At 35.1% G+C, this 20,055-nt stretch overlaps 1 protein-coding gene across 2 annotated transcripts in view; it reads right to left on the minus strand.

Annotated features, from left to right (window-relative positions):
- Window positions 1-1,909: 1,909 nt before the first annotated feature.
- The window catches only part of HS2ST1 (heparan sulfate 2-O-sulfotransferase 1), a 103,024-nt gene continuing 84,878 nt past the window's right edge, over window positions 1,910-20,055 (minus strand). The window contains exons 3-7 of one of the 2 annotated variants that reach the window (XM_032217377.1): window positions 19,355-19,440; window positions 13,665-13,809; window positions 11,541-11,638; window positions 10,186-10,343; window positions 1,910-8,623 (exon numbers count right to left, since the gene is read on the minus strand). In XM_032217377.1, coding sequence (XP_032073268.1) covers window positions 8,397-8,623; window positions 10,186-10,343; window positions 11,541-11,638; window positions 13,665-13,809; window positions 19,355-19,440 — 714 coding nt within the window. In that variant the 3' untranslated portion in view covers window positions 1,910-8,396. The remainder of the gene's footprint in view (window positions 8,624-10,185; window positions 10,344-11,540; window positions 11,639-13,664; window positions 13,810-19,354; window positions 19,441-20,055) is intronic. The other variant, XM_032217378.1, reaches the window with a different exon arrangement.

Here is a 20,055-nt window from a genome sequence, read left to right on the forward strand (position 1 = left end):
CCTGTTACGCAAGGAATCCTAAGTGGTAATAAATCAGTGTATTATTTTGGACTCCATTCTTACTCCTTCGGCTGCCTCAAGTTCCTTCAAACCTGCAATGTGCACTACCATTCCAAACTCAACTGTGATTATTTCACTCACCCACATCTTCGTTCACACACATTCCTTCCTTGTACACTTTTCACAAAATAGTCATACCCAAGCCAAATCATACCCAAGATTACTAAAGGATAATAAAGCCACTCCTGCAGCTTTTTAAAATTTACGTTCAACTGTCTGCGTGTAGATGACCAGCCTCAACCTGAGAGGGGTAAAACACATCATTAGTCTTGAATCCCTTCATGCCCACAAGAGATCTATATCCAGCCCATCTTGAATTCTACTGACTCTTATCTACCGCCAATTTGTTTTTACCATTAGTTCTTATAGAGAGGTTTGGCATGCAATAAACCTATAGTCAATTGAAAAGCATTCCTTCCTGATTTCTTGCACCTGACACCGCATTTTCCTAGGATAAACCTATTGAATGTTCACAAGACACATTGTCAACAAAGACACCAGACATGTCTTCCCCCATTCCCATTGGGTGCTTTATTTTTTATATCATTTGCATTAGGTAAATCAACTGAAACACTCAACAAGAGAAAGCTCTTAGCAAAGTAAAGGGAAAATAATAAAGCAATTCTATCAAATAGCTGCGGCAATATGCTTTTATATTTGGGAGAGTGTTGAACAACTGAATCCATATGAGAAAAGGAAGAGTATCTTCTAACACAGACTGTGAGGAAAAAGGCACTAGTTTAGATGTGTATATTAAAAAATAATGAATCACAATCTATATTCTCAAAATTACATTCAATAATGTTTCTGAAATGCTGTAATATAGAAACTACATTTGAGCTCACCAAAACTTCAATGAGAGAGAAATCCAAGCATCTGAACAGATTTTTTTTTCCAAAGCAAATATATAAAAAAATCACAAGGGCTTTTATTTCTAAATAGATGCAAAAGGTTACATACCTACATGGGCTTAAGATACAGTGTATCCAGGCAACTTAATCATTGATGACACTTGTTCTAGTTTGAACTTGAGTGATCATAGGATGCTCCACACTTAAGAGCTAATTGGCAGTGCACATGGCAGAGGTTTTTCAGCAGGTTTTCCATAGTAACAGAGATTAGGCACTGAACATAGAAAATGTTTCCAAGACCTCTTTCAGCTTCAATGCTGGAGAAGTTAGTGTAAAAGCAAATCTTACTGAAATCATAGAGGCTTTATTTTACATAGAACATGGACAGGGAATAATGTTCATAATGGGGAAGTAAGTATTAGTTGTGTTTGTTTAGATATGCAAAATATCTAAAAAGCAATCAATTCTTAAAGTGACCACTTTTCCCTTACATAATAGACTTCAAAAACAATGTTACTGTTAACTTCTAATAATTTGAGAACTCTGAATATACAGCATTTGAAGAAATTATATATAAACCCACTGTACATTTTGAAGCATGATTTGCTAAAATTCTGACACTGCAAAAGCTTACTTTACTATGTGCATCGAGTTCTACAAGTTAAGTACAAGCAGTCCTTGACTTACGAACACAATTGAGCCCAAAATTTGTTGCCAAGTGAAACATTTGTTAAGTGATTTTTGCCCCATTTTACAACCTTTCTTGCCACAGTTGTCAAGTGAATCACTGCAGTTGTTAAATTAGTCAAATTGTTAAGTGAATCTGGCTTCTCGTTGACTTTGCATGTCAAAAAGTCGTGGAAGGGGATCACATGACCCGCGGGCCCTGCAACCGTCATAAATATGAGTTAATTGCAAGCATCCGAATTTCGATCACATGACCATGGAGAAAAGTTTGTAAGTGTAAAAAACTAGTCATAAGTCACTTTTTTCAGTGCCATTTTAACTTTGAACGGTCACCAATCAAACTGTTGTAAGTTGAGGACTACCTGTATTAGGAGAAAAGGTGTAACAGTTGAAATGTATTTGTTCTTCAATGCACATGATTTCAAAAAGCTGATTCTACACTGTCGTCTACTGAAAGGCAGGAGTATGTTCAAATTTGGGGATGTACAGAAACGGCTTAGCAAGAGGCAATTTTAATCTGTGAAGCAGACACACACAAGGTCTACACAATACTTTCCACAACTGCCTTTTTAATTCCAGAATCGGACGCATTGCCCTTTTGCAGGCAAGTTTCTCTATTTGTTTCAGGGCAGAAATTCATGTGCAGAACAACTGCAACCCCCACTCATGTGACTCCATCTCTTGCAGGCATGGTGCTTTTGGATAATAATCCACTGGATTTGGGAATACTACTATAAACATTACAATATACATATTTCATATATTTGGTTTTACAAAATATATAATCAGAATATCACTAGCCACCTCTCATAGCCTAAAGATTTATAAAGCAATTCTTTTAACTTCATTCAAGAGGTCCTACTAATCAAATTCTTTAATTGCATGCATTAAAATATTTTAAGGAATTTTATCTTCCAGACTAATAATTATCTTTCGTATGGGCTCCACTTTGAAGGAATATGTTACTTGATATTTAATACAAACTTAATTTGACATTTGCAATCTTAAAAAAAAAAACCTGATGAAACAAGTTATGCTTGCTGAAAGATAAGATGGGAAAGTCAATACTAATAGTGTAGTATAGAATCTGAAATATAAATCCTGTTTAGCTACTATTTGACAGTCTTTGATAATTAATTTCTCTACACCATCATTTTATTTTTAAATTTTTTAAAAATTAATGTTTCAGAAAAAGTATGTTTGTAGTTTTGATCAACAAAAACAAGAGGTAAGGTGCTTCTTGAGCCCACATACTCAGTATGAAGGAAAAATGATTTTACTCACAGTTAGGAGGAGATTATTCAATTATCTTCTTTATAGAATGTCACCAATGAGGACTCCTGTTTTTTCAGGACACCCATTAATTGAAAGATTGCAGAGCTTACAGACCCTAATACAATTCAGATGTAACAGGAAATTAGGCCCTCATGATCCCTCATCCAGTTCCATAGCGTGTAATCAACTACAAACCATGGTTACAGGTGGCTGGACAATCCATTTATAGATCATGTAATAGTAATTTGGAGGTAACAAAAAGATCCAGTTTGTTGGCTATTCTCTTCAGAATCAGTTTAGAATTATTCCCAGAAATCATTAGGAGAGATGAAAAAAAGATCTTAACCATGATTTGCTCCTATCAAGCCCACCTACAATACCCCCCTTAGAAATAGAAACTCCAGAGACGGTTGCTGGAGAAGAGGAGGAACAGAAGAATGAAGAAGGGGAAACACCTGAAAGCAGCCTCTCTCTTGATCCATCCTTGCAGATGGACATTGAACATCTCAACTTAGAGGAAGACATTTCGTGTACTATCCTAGGTGAAAAAGAGGAACTCAGTCAAAATGATACTGCTGAAAAGACTGAAGAGAGCGAACCACATATTTCTCAGGAGATGGAAGATAACAGAAGTCCACAAGGTATAATTAGAGATTTGCACAGAAATAGGTTTACTAGATGCAGAGAGTAGCTGTTGTTTCTATCATTGTTTTTCAACCTTTTCACAGATTGTACCACGTTTAGGACATGGCAATATTCAAGTGTCAATCCTATATGCAATCCGGGCCAGTACTCACATTTTGCCTGAAATGCAAACTATTCTCTACAGGGATATGTCTACATACCTATCAAAATGCCATGTTTTTGAGATATAAAGAAATCAGACCAAGATAAATCATTTCAGAATTTTGTCTGCCTTTAATATAACACATAAGCTGTACAATTCAAGTGAAAAACACACTGAAATCTTTTAGGAGGAAAAAAAAAGTACAGTAACATGGCTGCTTCACCATGCACACATACTCTTATAAATAGGGATGTGGCTGTGTTCACAATTAACCAATCTCATTCAAATGTGACATTAAATAGCAATCAGTACACACTTGCCATCAATTAAAGTGATTCTGATCCAGCTCATATGAAGTTCAGTTGTTGTAGGATTTGTCTGACATTTACTCTTACAGCAACAGCTGTGCCAGCGAAGAGATACAAAGCATCAAAAAGATCTTATTGTACTACATGTGACAACAATCTCCTGTATTATTCATATGTCTGGCCTGTGGGATTAGGGTAGCAAGAAGGAAGCCTTTTTTAAATTTTATTTTACAAAGGAAAACATCCAAGCCCAGCTAGATTTTGCAAAAACTACAGTACACCAAGTCTGGCAAAAAAAGCATGCAGGAAAATGTGTTATCTGATGAGACTAAGGTTGGATTTTTGGCCATAATTTGGCCAAGTCAGACAGATTTATGCTCTTGTGCAAGGAAGTGTGGGTAAAGATTTCCAGGGCAGGATGGGCGGTACTGATGTGCTCCAATCCCAAAGGAGTGAATGTCATAAAATCCAAAGGTGCTTCAACAAAGTATTAGTTTAAGGATGTGCAGACTTAAAACAACCATTTTATTTTTTTATTTTTTCCCCTAAAAGATTTCAGTTTGTTTTTCAATTGAATTGTACAGCTTATATGTTAAAGGTGGCAAAATTCTGAAGTGATTTATCCTAGTGTGATTTTTTTTTACATCTCAAAAACCTGGCATTTTAACAGGGGTGTGTAGAATTTTTATATCCACTTTGTGTGCAGCAAAGAAGAAAAATCTAGACTTTATATTTGTAATTATTTAAAAACATACTTAAAAATCATAAGACCAAAACACTTTTTCATTTTTACAAGTCTTTCTGTAGATTCCCAGAACAGGAAACAGTGAGAAAAGGGTGTTTATTTTTAATGCTAATTCTACCATTAACAGCCTTTACTGGAACACCTTAGAAGTATACTGGATCACATTATATTGTATGTCCTATTGGGTGATGGGTCATCAATACAACCTGAAGATGCCAATCCATGCCAACTTCTACCCTTGATTTCCTGATCTTGATAGGGAAGATTTGAAGACAAACATTGCCCATAAAATAGACTAATTTCCACATGGATAAGGGCATATAGAATTGAGCTGAAGCATATTCCTATAGATCTTCCATAGTTACATTTTTAAAATTCTTGAATAAGCTTTAAATCTTCTAGTCATTGCAGGAAGGCATTTCAAATCAAGCCTGAGTTTGACCCAGCCTTTTGTTCCTGTATGCCCGTTTTTACAACTATATTCAAGTTTAAGATTAAAAATGAGACCTCAGCCACATTGAATCTCCCCCCCTCCCAAAAAAGTATCTTATTTGTCCTTGTTATACATTTCATCTCTTCCCCCACAAAAAGCTCAGCTAAACCTTCCGTGGATTCTAAATGGAATATCCAAAAACAGCAAGTGATTAGAAGAAAAGTATTTAGGGAACAAGTAAGTCAATTATTGTAGCAAAAATCAGAGAATGTTAACTATTAACTAACGAGATAACGTAGTTCTTTAAAGATCAAAGCTCTAACCACCCTCTCTTTGTCTGGGAAGATTCAAACAGTACTGCTTTAAAAATTCTTTCTAAATGAATAGAAATTGGCCTTTTAAACTATGCTTTTAGTTGTGAAGTAAAATCATAGTCAAACAGGCTTCTCTAAGAATATAAATAATTCATTAATAAAACTTTCAATACTGTTGAAATGTGTAAACTACATCCTGCTTTAATTAATTTTTTGTAATTTGTAAGTATATGTCAAATGTTTAGAAGCCTATATTTTACTTTGTAAACATTAAGAGCTTTATTCAGTTATTTCTTTAAAAGGGAATAAAATGCAGATGTTTTTAAGTGTAAGATGCAATAGCAGTGTTGTGGGTCTCAAAATACTGTGTTTCATTTTAAATGCAATCATTTTTTTAAAAATTTTCTGCCAATATCTTAATATTGCAGCAACTTTTCATACAGTTTCTAGCACTAAATAGTTATACGAGAAACATTATTTTCTCTATATGGAGTACTATAGTATCCAATGATATCTCATGAATCCAAATATAATTCATTATGATTTAAGTTAACTAAACTAAAAGATACACATCTGCTACAGCTTGCTTTCAAAACAAGCATTTAGGAAATAAAAAAGGGCCTTTCCACCCACTTGCTGTATATTTTACAATATGCCAGGATAACCATATGCATTCATTCACGATTGAATCCCAATGTATTCAATTAGGGCTTAATTCCAGGTAACTGTAGATATCATTGCTTGAGTCTCTAAAATGCACCTGAAGTAATAAAGATACACCTAAAGGCAAAGCAACTCATGTCTAATTAGTAGGCAAACACTCTTTCCTTTAAAACACATCCACATAGTGGAGAATCTGCAAGGACGGATACCCCATGTAATCTGGTTTTTGGAAATAATTTGCAGTGTCACATTTATATCTTCTTGGTGACACAAGCTCAGATTATGTTGCACAACCCCTTGTTCTGAAGCAGAATCTTAAATTCTCTTCCCAGCATACAAGGATGGAAAACAGGCAAACTATATAACCATTAGCCTGGACAATCAAGATTTTTGTTCGCCTGTCAACATCCACACTTAAGGTTCCTAAGTTTTAATATATTTTAAATAGTCTAGTAAGAGTTACTGCATTTTCCCCATAACTCATTCAGCTGGACTAAAATGGCCATAAAACAGTCAGACTTATGGTAATACAGTGAAGTAAAATAATCAGCCGTTGTCAACTAAACAAAAGCATACTGCGTAGGAAAGCAGTGCCATTTTAAAATCTCTCTTAAGAAGTAGTCAAAGTAAAATATACATAAAGGTAAAAGCTTTACTTAACAGTCTCATTACCTTATTATCACAGTTATTGTTTTTTTGGCATTAAAACATTCAATTAAAGATAGAACCTATTTTGTCTGTATAATAGATACACACTTTTGATAATGTTTTCCTCTCAATAGATCTACACTTTTAGCACTCTACTGAATGTGAAATTCAAAGGCTGTTTTTTAACTGATTGTTTTAAAACTTTTCAAACCTTAATGCTATTTTTTTTTAAAAATCAAGTAGAACTGTACACCAACAAGGAATTTTAAGAGCCGCAAGTGTCCTTGATTTTTGTTTAAAATATAGCATTTCAGAATGTTAATTGCTAAACAATCTCATTTGTGTTATAAGGTGCTAACTGCGGCAAATGCAATTTTACTAAGTAACATAAGGCAGTTCAATGATTATACAGTGATATCAATTTCTTTATATCTCTCTTGGCCAGGCCACATGCATCAGTTTTCCTTTTTCCTTTTAATCATGATAAAAAGATGAAGATTAAGTTGTTTTGTGAAGAAGAAAAAAGAGATTCTGAGCAAAAACATTGTGTATTTAAATTTGTTGAGATCACCGAAGCATGTTTCAGTGATGTCCAAATCTTAATTCAAAGTGGGCACTTGAACAGCAAATTAGATTGTTTTTACTTTTCATCTAACAAAATTGGTGCAAATACCCATTACACAATTTACTTCTAACCTTTTGGTCCAATACGTAAAATATGCATTATTTACAGCTGTTTTCTCCTTTTGCAAATGCAATGCTTTAAAACACATTGTAAAGCACCTTAGTAAAAATATTCTACTGGTAAAAGTATCTAAATAGGAAAACCCTAACCATACCACAGGCTCACTGTTTGAGTCAGAATATGGATTTGCCAGTAGTTGTTAAAAATACAAAGAATTCATGTAACATTGATACAGAATCCATTATCTGTTTTACACTGAAGTGTAGGCAAAACCTAACTTCTTAACAGTTTTTCCAATGTAACACGGAGGTTCAAAAGATATTAAAGAAATACTGAGTGATTTTCAGCCTTTTTTACAATATTACTATAGGATTTGCTTTTTTTAAAAAAAAAACACTGGTGACCAGTTCTAACTTCTTAAAATGAAAATCCATTATTTATAAATTCGGGCACGTCCAGCTGCATCATTTCTTAGAAGGTGAACATTCCAACGAATGTCAGGTGATATGAATTCACAAGAACAAAGCACAAATGTCGGCCAGTTATTTATATTATTCATAAGTGTACACAACCCAAATTTCCATCTTGAACCAACTCCTCTCTGCACTGCGTTAGATAAAAGAAGCTGTCCTATGAATCAAGAAGACAATAAACGGAAGTTTTTCACCTAAACTTCAGCTACAACTGGTATGTGCTTAATTTCTGTAAATCTTTGTGCAAGGTCTAGGTAATAACCTTCTTTCAGAATATTAAAGAAACTGAAGTTTAAACTTAGAGGTGATCAACGTCTAGTCTTCAGCTATCTTCTTCCAGCAACATACAGTGCACTCTACCGAGCTCAAGATCAAAGCACTTCAGTGGATTCATCGATCATCTACAAATTGGTGCTGAGGATGTGACCACAAGGTTTGTTTCCTTAACCTAAAAATATGCATTGTCCTTAGTTCGATTTGGGGTAGATCTTTTCATAAAAAAAGTTTTGTGCCAGAATATATAGCTCTCCATCTTTTTCTCGAACGGCATGGGCTCTCACAAACTGAAATTGCTCAAGAGCAAATTCATAGAACTCGTTCTCCATTTTCCAGATTTCAGACTGCTGGAGCTTTGCAATGGTTTCTTTTGTGGGGAGCTTCTTCTCTGTGGTTTTCCTAAGGTGAGACTTTTTACCTAAAAAAAGTAATAATCACAATTTCATTGGGTCGTATCGTAAGTATTCTCAAGACTGTCCAGCATGGACCATAAAGTTACGCAAGCATGCACAGGGTTGTTGTTTTGGTCTGCAAGTTTCTAAAGCAGTGTTTCTCAACCTTGGCAACTTTAAGTCCTATGGACTTCAACTCCCAGAATCCCCCAGCCAGCACAGCTGGCTGGGGAATTCTGGGAGTTGAAGTCCACAGGACTTAAAGTCACCAAGGTTGAGAAACACTGTTCTAAAGGGATATGAAAAGTGACAATTTTTGACCAAGATTTATTAAGTTTTGGGAAAAGAGTACCAACTTTAAGGGGGGGGGACGACAAGGAGTTGTATTCTTGTCACTGCTAAAGGGATTAATTATTGAAACCATAAAGATGGGGTGGCTGCAGAGAACTGCATTTCTTCTTATCACATTCATTTATCTATTTCAATCACGATTAATACTTAATTAGAAATTCAGCAGTACTGATAACACAACTAATAAAAACCCAAAGCAATTTGTGTTTGGGTGACATTTGTCATAATATAAATATTTTAGTTTAAAGTATCTCTTAAGAGGACAAATTATAAAAATGTATCATAAGACTTATATGCACCTAACATATAAGCTATACTATGGTACGGTATACACTATATTACATTCTCACTATCAAAACTAGCTCCTTATGTTTTACTCTCTAGCCATAATTATGAAATAATAATGTCAGGCTACGAAGTACAATGAACTTAAAGCAAATAGTAAATATGGCTCCTATTATATGGTGTGAAAAATGTTTAAATTCAAAACAGTTCTGCTCTACTGGGAACAGGCGGTTTCAATCATTTGTGGAGTGTTTTAAACTTGAGGCACTTCCAACAGGATTAAAACAGTTCATTTCCAATAGAAAACAACTGTTTTTCAGCTTGACACATGGTGTTTCAAATTTGACATACATACATGCTTTGAAGCACCTTTTCCCCTTTTACTCTCAAGCACTGCACAGCCCTATTACATATAGCTGGAAACCTAACAGTATGTTTGCTATCTAGTCTAATCCTAAAGGTGATTTGGTTTATTTCCTAATACCAGGGATGAAATTTTACTTTTTTCCAGTAATACACGATAAGTCCCCGAAAATGTGTAGACCTCCTTAAATGATGATGAAAAAGTTAGGTCTACAGAGCATAAAAGGTTATGGCAAAGCCATTACGTTTCGTTTAGTTTTCAGCAACTAATAAAATAAAAGATAGATAAGTATTCAGATACAAAAGGGAGAATTGGAAAAAATCAAAACCCCGTACAATCAAAATGCTGTGGTCTTCAATTTTGCTGAATCACGCCCAAGCCAATCAATTCAGCAGAATTTGCAAATTTGCTGTGTGTATAGTCTGTGCATAAAACACATTTTCAGTTTTATGCACAGCCATAATGCATAGCTTGTAATTCTTTCAGGAATGGAATAATGAAAATCTCAGAAAAGATGTTTGTGCTTTCTCCTAAAAAGAAATGCATACACGCAGAGAGACATGATGTAGTTGAGGGGTGATGAAATACCTGTTCGATATAATTCTGTAGCACCCCTGAAGAAGCGAGGCAAAGCTGCCTCCAGCAACATAATGAAGTCTTCAAGCTCTTCAGTAACTCCCACTAGGAAATATTCATTAATCAAGTTGTATTTGGCTTGTTCCAAAGCCCATCTGCTTCCCACATTCCTAAAATGATAAAAAGTAATTACAGGATGGTTTTGATGTCTGCCAAGAATTTTGGTTCCCTTCATTTAGATATTCCAACACCAGGCTAAAATAATGGCTAAGCTGTTATCTTTGCACAGGCAAGAAAACAAAGTTTCAGCCACACACATTTTTAATTTCCTTTGCTTTTTTTTCTCTGCTCCCCACTTTTTACTCTCTTCATTGCCTAGATTAGATGTCAAAAGATTTACAGCTCTGATTTCTAACTTCTTGATGGCGCAAATGCCTTTTTGAAATGTGCTCTGGAACAGGCAAAATTTTGATGTTTTACTAAAACAGCCAAGAGTATCATTTTGATTCTGATGGAGGGAAAAAAGATTGAGAGAACATTTGAGTTGTTCAACAGTTTCCCACAATAACCATAGAATATTTGGATTTTAGCAAGTCTACATTGTAAGTAAAAACAAAGAGCGTTCCTATTATCCTTTTCATCTTTCCTATTCTCTTCTATTATTGTATCGTGTGATTATACTACTTCATTGTTTGTATGTACGCTGAAAGCTTATGCACCAGAGACAAATTCCTTGTGTGTCCAATAACACTTGGTCAATAAAGAATATTCTATATTCCATTAGCATTCAGATGACATTTAATACTCAGGAAATAGTTGCTCATTCCTTGCACTGAAAAAATTGTCTGAAGAAATTATCATCAACACATTTACATACAAAAACACTACTGGAAATTGATTATACTTGAAGTGACCTCCAGACACTGTAAGTTTGGAACATTATCACAACAAACTCCTCGTTTACTCCTTTTTTCCTCACTGATAAATTTATAATGCAGTAAATTTTTTAAAATACAATTCAATTGTGCCTATTTCTAACAGTGAAAATGAAAAATAAGTTTAGCTCCTTTGGACAAATACTTGTTAAAGCCAATACCAAAATCCCCACTTCCTCTTAAACAGTTTTTAATTGGGATAGTCAATCATTGACAAGCAAGTTTAGAAAGGAAAGGGACAGTTTAATTTGAAAATGGTCCATAATTATCTAAAGCATAATTCCTTGAAAGATGAGCTACTTTTGTTAATTAAGGCTCACCATCACCACCACCACCAGTAGCCCAAATTTAAATTTCTAGTACCCATTCTCGTTAGTTCAATCAATATAATATAATTAAGGATAAATATCTTCTGTAGTGTCATATTCTTACCAGCATTCAGAGCTATGCCCACAGAAAAATGGTATTTGAAGCCAGAGTTTCTCCGGAGCACAATCTGAACCTCCAGCTGCAACACATTCGTCAAAGGTCTGGGGGGGAAAAACCCAAAGAAACTCAGAAGTATGATATAAACCTCTTTCTTACATATGAAACTTTTCAATATTTTTCATATTGTTAAATAAGGGATATAAGAACGATAGCAAAAGATCTCATTTCTACAACTATATCTGCCTATAACAACTATGCTTGCAAGTCAATCTCTATTGGGTTCCAACTGCAGATACATTTCAATGATACAGACACTTGTGAAGCAAATGTTATCTGTGGACAGAACAGAAAAAACTAGAAATGAAAGTTAAAATGGCTCCTGGGAATATGGATAAAATGTGTTAATTTTAAAAATGGTTTATTTTATATTAGCAGGAACCAATTTGAATGTATTATATTTGTTGATTATAAAGATTGCCTGTTTGTAATCAAACCATACTATTGCTACTGCTGCTGGAGTAGATTGGGCTAAAAGTTCTGAAACCTCCTACACAAAAGTTAACTACTTAGTACTTTCTAATACTACTGGAGCAGAATCCAAACAAATGTTGTAGAACAATTCATGCTTCATAACCAATGCAAAATCCAAGTGGCACAATGGGTGTCATACGAGCACCACCAAGCAAGTGCAAGTGTACATCAACAAGAAATGTGTGGTCAGGAAGAGATTTGAAGACAGCATTAGTTATAGGTGACTGATCAACTGGATCACAACCAACTTCCTTCTTACTAAGAAACTCCTTAGGCATTAGAGCAAGAGTAGGACTTCTGGACTGAATTATCCAAGTAATGCTACAATAAAGGATCTCATAAGTAGACTGCATCTGGCTTAAAGGGAAAGGGAATACAGATAACATGGCACCAAAGCAAAAGAAAGACACAAGCAGTCTGGCTGAAATGGATCCATGGATTGCTGTAGTGTTCCCATAACATAAATGAAGACCTAGCTGAGGGTGCCTATGATTTACACGGACCATGTTTTGTCTATCTAAACAGCAGGAGTATTATCAGTATACACATACTCTATATACACTGCTTCACATACAATAGTTATGAAAAAATAGGCGAAGAAGGCTCAATTCATTGGGACTGCACAAAAATGGGGCAGGAATAAAATCTCTTCTGTACTTTGTTTCATATTTCCTGGCTGGATTACCTATACTTGTGGGTCCAACAGTTTAACCTAATTGCGTTCTGAGATGATAGTGATAATGTCTCAGAATATTCAACCCCAAAGTATGAAATATTATACTGGGAAGAGGTGTCTATATTACTTGCAGTTTGAGGAATTCCAGTCCATGGCTCTCTGTAATACATGGCAAAAGTTTTATGATTCAGCATTAATTGGTTGTAATATTATCCCACCAGGCTCAGGTTAATGCCAAACAATTAAGAATATTCACACAATTCTTAATAGACTGCACTCTGCTCATGGTAAGAAGCATCCATATATTTGCTCAGAGAGGAGAAGGTATCAGAAGTGTCCTTAGGGGAGGGCCAATAACACTGTTATTGCAGTGTGCTGCACTGTGTAAACTCCATCTTTTGTGCATGCTTCATTACAGTGCCCACACATATAAAAGGGGAAAGGATTGTCTTGTGCCACCTTGACATTATTTCTATGGTTTTGATAAAATCTCTTATGCTACAGATGCTTGTGAACGATATCTTCAGTTAGTCTATACATATTAATTTCTTTACTTGTCAGCTGGCGAAAAGGCAAAGCTAAGAAATCCAGGGAAGAGGCTGGACAAGCAAGTATGTTCACAATTAATAGCAGAAACGTCTAACATGAGATAGCGAACCTAAGATCTTCAATAAAGGATTATGGGGAAATAACAAAAGAAATATATGGAGGGGTTTTTTTTTAAAAAAAGAAAAAAGCTCATTCCTGCGCTGATGAACAGATGTTTTTAAAAGATCAAAAATTTTCACAGAAAACTCTTGTGAATGGAATGAGAACTTTTGCTCCAATTTTGGTTTTGAACATTATGGTCTTATGTTTTTCATTTAGTTCATAAATTACATAGTTAAAACTAAGCCACAAAGAAAGTGAACAAGATATACTTTTACTTTTTTATCCCCTTGCTTTCGCCTTCGGAGTCCAGGCCTGTAATCATCACCAAAGCGCAGGAAGTAATAATAAGAAACCAGCCGTTCTATAGGGTCTCTTATGACATTGATGTATATTGGTTTCTTTTTAACACCAAATCTGAAACAGAAAAGATAATCCAATTGACAAATCAAAGCATTTCCTGCATGATGTAAAAGTGGATCCAATATCAAGTTTATTTCAAAAGCGAGTTCCTCTCCCCCCCATATTAATGTATTCAGGAAAAAACAATAAGCAGACAATACGTTTTCCATTTCAAGGGTCTTTTAAGAAGGTTCACAGTCGAGATAGTTTTCAAAGGAAGGTCACCAGACCTTATCCTAATACGTTCCATTTTGGTGGGTTCTAAACATGCATATTTGATATTTACATATAGATACTTACTTTATTTTGTCTAACAAGTATTATCAGTAGAGGTCTTGTCTGATACTTCTGCTTCCAACAGATGCAACCTTTTAAAACTATACTTTACAACAAAGAAGTTAATGCAGCTGGGATTACTATAATGACCAGATGGAGGAAAGGTATGAGAGTGAGGGAGGCACTCAGATAGAGTTTGATAAAGTCCTCCTTTTAAAAAATTGTTGCAGAAATGATAATTAAGCTTGATGTATACTGGAAGCTGGAAAAATTAGCTATATTCAACAGAGGAAAAACCTGATAGGATTGGATTGAGCACAATAGTTTTGTTATTTCATTAGCACCTTCTCTTAAGGAATGTATATAATGTTTTGTGAAAATGTCTGTGTTTCTGTGTTGTGCAAGTCTTTGACTCCTATAGACTGCCTGGATAAAGTCCCTGAAATCTCTAGGCAAGTAGTTTGCCACTGCCTCCCTCCTAAGGCAGAGAGAGTAGGTGTCTGGTCCAAGGTCACCCAACTGTTGTGTTCAAGGCAGAACTTAGTACAAAATAAAGCTTTCATCCTATCGTGCATACAGGTAGTCTTTCACTTACAACCGTAGTTGAACACAGAATCTTGGTTGTTGAGTGAAGTGGTCGTTAAAATGAGAGATGTGACTACTTCACTCAATTACCATAATCTTGCCTTTTCCAGTTGCAGTTGTTAAGTGACTGTACAGTCATTAAGCAGAGCACTGGACAGAGGTCCCGGCTGTGGTGAGACTGGGAGAAGGCCTGTCCCCATTTTCCCGTTGCAAGAAGAATGGCCAAGAACTGTCTTCCATTGTCCCAGAATATAGGATAGGTGTGTGCAAAAGTGGAAGTTAGATTATCATCTAACTGGAAATACTAAGCAGCAAGTTGGATTTTTAAAAAAACCTAAATGGCCCTTTACAAGCTGTTCTGTGAAACATTTCTCAAAATTAGCTTATATCTTGGACATTTCTAATGGAGTTCACCATTTCCCACAAGAGGTGGGGAAAGTATTAAATGCTTTGCAGTAAGTTTAACAGTGGCCACAAAACTGTGCAGGTCCAGAAGTGTCAAGAGCAGACCATCCAGTCATGCTTTGGCTGTTACTCTTGATTTTGTTGTATGTATTAAGTGCTTCTACTACATTTGTTGTATGTATTAAGTGCTTCTACTACATTTATCATTTTGTTCATACTAGAATTTGTCGCATGGTGTAAATGCAACCAATACATTCTAAGACTAAAGCTTCTTTTGTAGCGAAGGAAAAAAGAGAAAAATCAAGGTCTCTCTTGAACATGTTTGTTTCTCCATTGACTCAAGCGGAAGTGCCAGTTACTGTTCTGCACGTGGGAAGGCAACACTCAGGAAAGAGGAGCAGAAGGGAAACTTATTGCTACAATTAATTCTTCCTATATTTTATGTCCTCTTAGGGGAGGAACAGTCTAACATGTGTTTTTAATGTCATCTATGAATGTATATAGCCAACACAGAAAAAAACAGGTTTGGCTTCAGTAGATGGGAAAGATGAATCAGTACTGTTATGAAAAAGACCCAGAAGATATCAAGATCTCTTAGAATTCAAGCACGATAAAATTTAAACACGAAGAGAATCCGATCAGTAAGTTTATATTTCAAAGAACATGAAAGCAACAAAACTGATTTTTTTAAAAAAGTTCTTATACATATCAACTAATTATCTTCTTTGATAAACTTTCTACAATAAATTTTAGCACAGCTGTTGCAAAACTTTTAAACTTCATTTAATTTTGTATGAGTGCATATTGAATCAAAGCACAAGGGGAGAATTTACTAAGGAAGATAAGTAAACAGTATTCAGAGACTGTATATTTCTGCTCTGAAAGAACATCACACCATACCATATGTTATTCAAGAAGAGCAAATACTGCACTATTATTTTAAAAACCAAAATCACAAATATAAGGAAACAAGCTATTTGTCAACATCGAACTAAACCTGGCAGAAGCCATTTTCCTAGTTCACACGTTAAGGGAGGGAGGAGGCGGTTGGAATGCTTTGCTAGATGCAACATAGATTGTTCTTGTGGGAACCAAGGTCATCTCCCAGGTGATGGAGCCCGCTAACTAACCTAATTGTCCAATATGAGCAGTGACCAGGGGGTTATTGCTGGCTCTAATTATGCTAAAACCGCGGGACAGATTCAGAGTTTCTACTAAGCGTGCCGATATGCTGTACCCAATAAAGAAGTTCTTTGAGGAAACAAGTGGTCTAGAATTTCTGGTTTGCCTGAAATCGTTAGTCAAAACCTTGACACTATTTAGAGGGCAGGTACAGTCATTTAACAAATGAAAAAACGTGTGTAAGACAATCCTGGGGAAAGTATGCCTATAAATGTAAATTGTGATATTGTTTTGTTGTCTTTCCTAAAATAAGAGGTCTCAAGTTTCAAACTACGAATAACGTATTGAATAAAGAAATGCTTATACAGATATTGAAAAGGTTATTATTTCATTATATATTCAACACAAGAGATACACAATTTGGAAAAACAAGGTAATTGTATAGTCAGGTTTCTTCTTTGAGACTGAGAATAGGCAGCTCTTTCTTGTTATGTAATATTTCAACCTCTGTCTGCCATTGCAGCATTATGTGATACTATGTTTCATTAGTACATATAATATAGTTTTTGGAAGTTGCCATTTTTACATAATTACCAAATGAAACAGAGAAAACATAGGGCAGGGGACATACACACAGACACACACACACAGGCATTTTTTCTTAACTTGCTTTTAAAGGCTACCATGTTTTCAAGATTAAGCAAAATTGAGAATTAAACAAAGACTACAACATATAGGAGCCGTGATGGCACAGTATTTAGAATGCAATATTGCAGGCTAATTCTGCCGATTGCCAGCAGTTTGATCCTGACCGGCTCAGAGTTGACTCAGACTTCCATCCTTCCGAGGTTGGTAAAATGAGGACCCAGATTGTTAGGGTTAACATGCTGACATTTGTAAATCACTCCGAGAGTGCTGTAAGTCTAAGTGCTATTGCTATAAGCAGAAGGATCTGAAGAAAATATGAAAAACCTATCATATTCAACCTAAACGCCTACTATTCTTAAAACAAATGTTCAAACAGAAATTTTCATGCACTAGAAAATAGATCATATTCAGACACTATATGCCAATCCTCTGCTTTCCATCTCAGACATTGTCAGAGTACAGACAAGCATCTGTGTAGGGATCGGGGGGGGGGGTGTCCCAAAATGATGCAAGTTGTGTTGTAGCACTGCAATGCAAGCCCTATTCATTTTTCTATGTGTGTTGCATACCATGTACCCGCCCTAAGGTGTGGGGTTCCTGGCCCAATGCTATTCTGCTTTAATCACTCTGATAAAAGCAGCCAAAACCTGTGAGGTACAGGGGGACCCAAGCAACAATGCTTATTCCCCGCAATCTATTTTAATTGCTCAATACACACTTTTTAGGGCAAACTGCTTTATACAAGCAGGAGGTTAACTAGCATATAAGTAGACATTTATTGTTTTGACTCAGAGAATGGACTGCACACATATTCCACCTTATGCTACCCAAATTTATTTGGAGTGCAATTGCAAAACATTGAGTCAGCAAGACTGTAAGTGATGTTAAATGGAAAATTAAGCATTGGAGTGTCAAGACATTGTAAATAAGTAATATTTGTTAAAAGAAAGAGAATCTGAAGTCAATGAACCAATATTATTCTTGCCTATTCTGTAGGTTTAAACAGCTGACCATTGGTTCTCTTCCCATAGTTGGAATGTTACACTTAAGTACCATTTAACTGGCTCAAATAATAGCACAGATAATGCTACACTGAATAAAAGGCAACTCAGCCATTATATAAACATGGAGGAAAACATTTAATGCTAAAACTAATCATTTCAGTTCTATAATTTTTTTAAAGCCTCAAGTCTGGAGCAGCTGAGATTTTTCACAACATCCACTTCCACTCAGAAATCCTTTGAGGGGAATAGGCAGGCAATCCTAACATTTGAGGATCAGATGATAGTTTAATGCCCCTTGTAAAGTAAACTTCAGACTGCTGGGGAAGCTCCAATGACTGCATTAGAACAAGGAATTGGCAAATAAATTAGTGCTCCAAAATTCCTCTTTAGATAAAGGGGAGAACCTGGGATCACCCTTAAGTACTCTATATTGAAGCTCCTTATAAGGAAACTGCACAATGGTTTCTAGCGGGTTTGAGAGCTCCTGGAACCAAACGAAACTCAGCTTTGCCCAAGCCAGGGTTGAGAGCATTCAAGTGGACACTGGGTTCACCCACTTCCTTTCTTAATCATTTCTGGAAATTGTTTATTAACTGCTTTGGGGCTATTAAGAACTTTCAGAATGACAAGTTTCAACACTGAACCTGGTGTTTCTCCTTCAATCCACAGGGAAAGAAGTTTCATGTAAGTTTAACAACTTTGAATAAATTGTTTTGAAATAAACAGCAAAAAGATAATTAAAACATTGCTTTTAGAAAGTTACTAAGGGGCCAGATGGATTGAAAATCAGATTCTGAAATTATAAGGATCCTTCTTGTGTTTAAAATCATATTAAAATATATAGGAAGATGTAGAAGAATTTTTTGTTGCATTTTTAGAGAAAATAAGTTACTATGTAAAAAGGAAAAGAAAGGAATATGAAACCTATTTATTTACTTAAGATTAAATATATACCTTCTTATTTCTGATCAATTTTAATGGACTTTTACTGATTAGGAGTAAATGATGGTGCTTTACAACTTGGTTATTGTCTTGAGATAGGGTAAAAGAGATCCTTTGTTAAAATGTTAAGAGAAAATAAGTTATTAATGTCATTTGTACTTGTATTTATGATATGGATATATACATACATGTGAACACACACACATACATATACACACACATTCAAGATTTAACTTATCAGGAAAAATAATTTCTCTGAATATTCAGCTATATGAATGTGTATCACTTGTTTTTTAATACAGGCAGCATTTAATACATTCTTGTCACCAAAAGTCTGAACAGGGCAAGGATATATTAAGAAAATGAAAGAGGAGGTTGAGGCAGAGAGAAATCAAACTGGAAGGAGAAAACCGGTCTTCGCAATTCTCTGTACGGTGCAATTTTTGATCTTGACCATTAGAGGGCAGTACAAACTAAAGTGAATCATGAACTACTGTTACATTATGAAAATTTCAAATGATAAAAGAATGATTCAAGCTCAAATTGGTGCAAATTGAATTATTTGTTGTGTAGCTTACTTTGCAAAATCCAAGAAAGATATATGTCCATGATAAAATCCTGGTTTCATTTCTTTCCATGAAGTTACGTTCTTCACAAAACGTACCTATAAGAAAAAGGAAGATTTTTTTTAATGTTTTACAAAACAAAACACAAAAGTGTGTGTGTGGTGTGTGTGTGTGTGTGTTTGTGTGTTTATATGTATGATGTATTCATTAGAAAAATTATTCTACTTATTTTATATCCCCCAGGAATTCAAGGATGAACAGCCAGCTTCATCAGTATTTATTATGGACAGAAAGCTGAAAACATTGAGATATGCTAAACGTGGCTATGTTTTTAATCAGGAATGTCTTATACTTCATATTCTATCATAATATTTTAAATAGTCTTTGCTATAAATATTAGTCAATGTATATACAGTATTTATTATATTAAGTTTTATATTTAGGTCCCATCTTTTCGTAATTAGAATGCACGAACTTTACACTGACACTATGAGACACTGATAAGTACTGATAGGAGTAAAATCTCCAAGTCAGGCTAAACTCCTGGCAACTTCAGCAATACTTAAATTAATTTTCTTGGCAATTTCATAGAAATGTTCTTCAAGGTCTCATTCTAGTCCCCAGACCTGGAGTTCTGAGTTGGAAATTACAATATATTAGGATTATTGCAAGTATTTGAAAATGGTGTTTTAAAAAGTTTGCTAGTGTAAACA

Source organism: Thamnophis elegans, chromosome 5, assembly GCF_009769535.1.
Source record: "Thamnophis elegans isolate rThaEle1 chromosome 5, rThaEle1.pri, whole genome shotgun sequence".
In the NCBI taxonomy this organism is placed as follows: domain Eukaryota; kingdom Metazoa; phylum Chordata; class Lepidosauria; order Squamata; family Colubridae; genus Thamnophis; species Thamnophis elegans.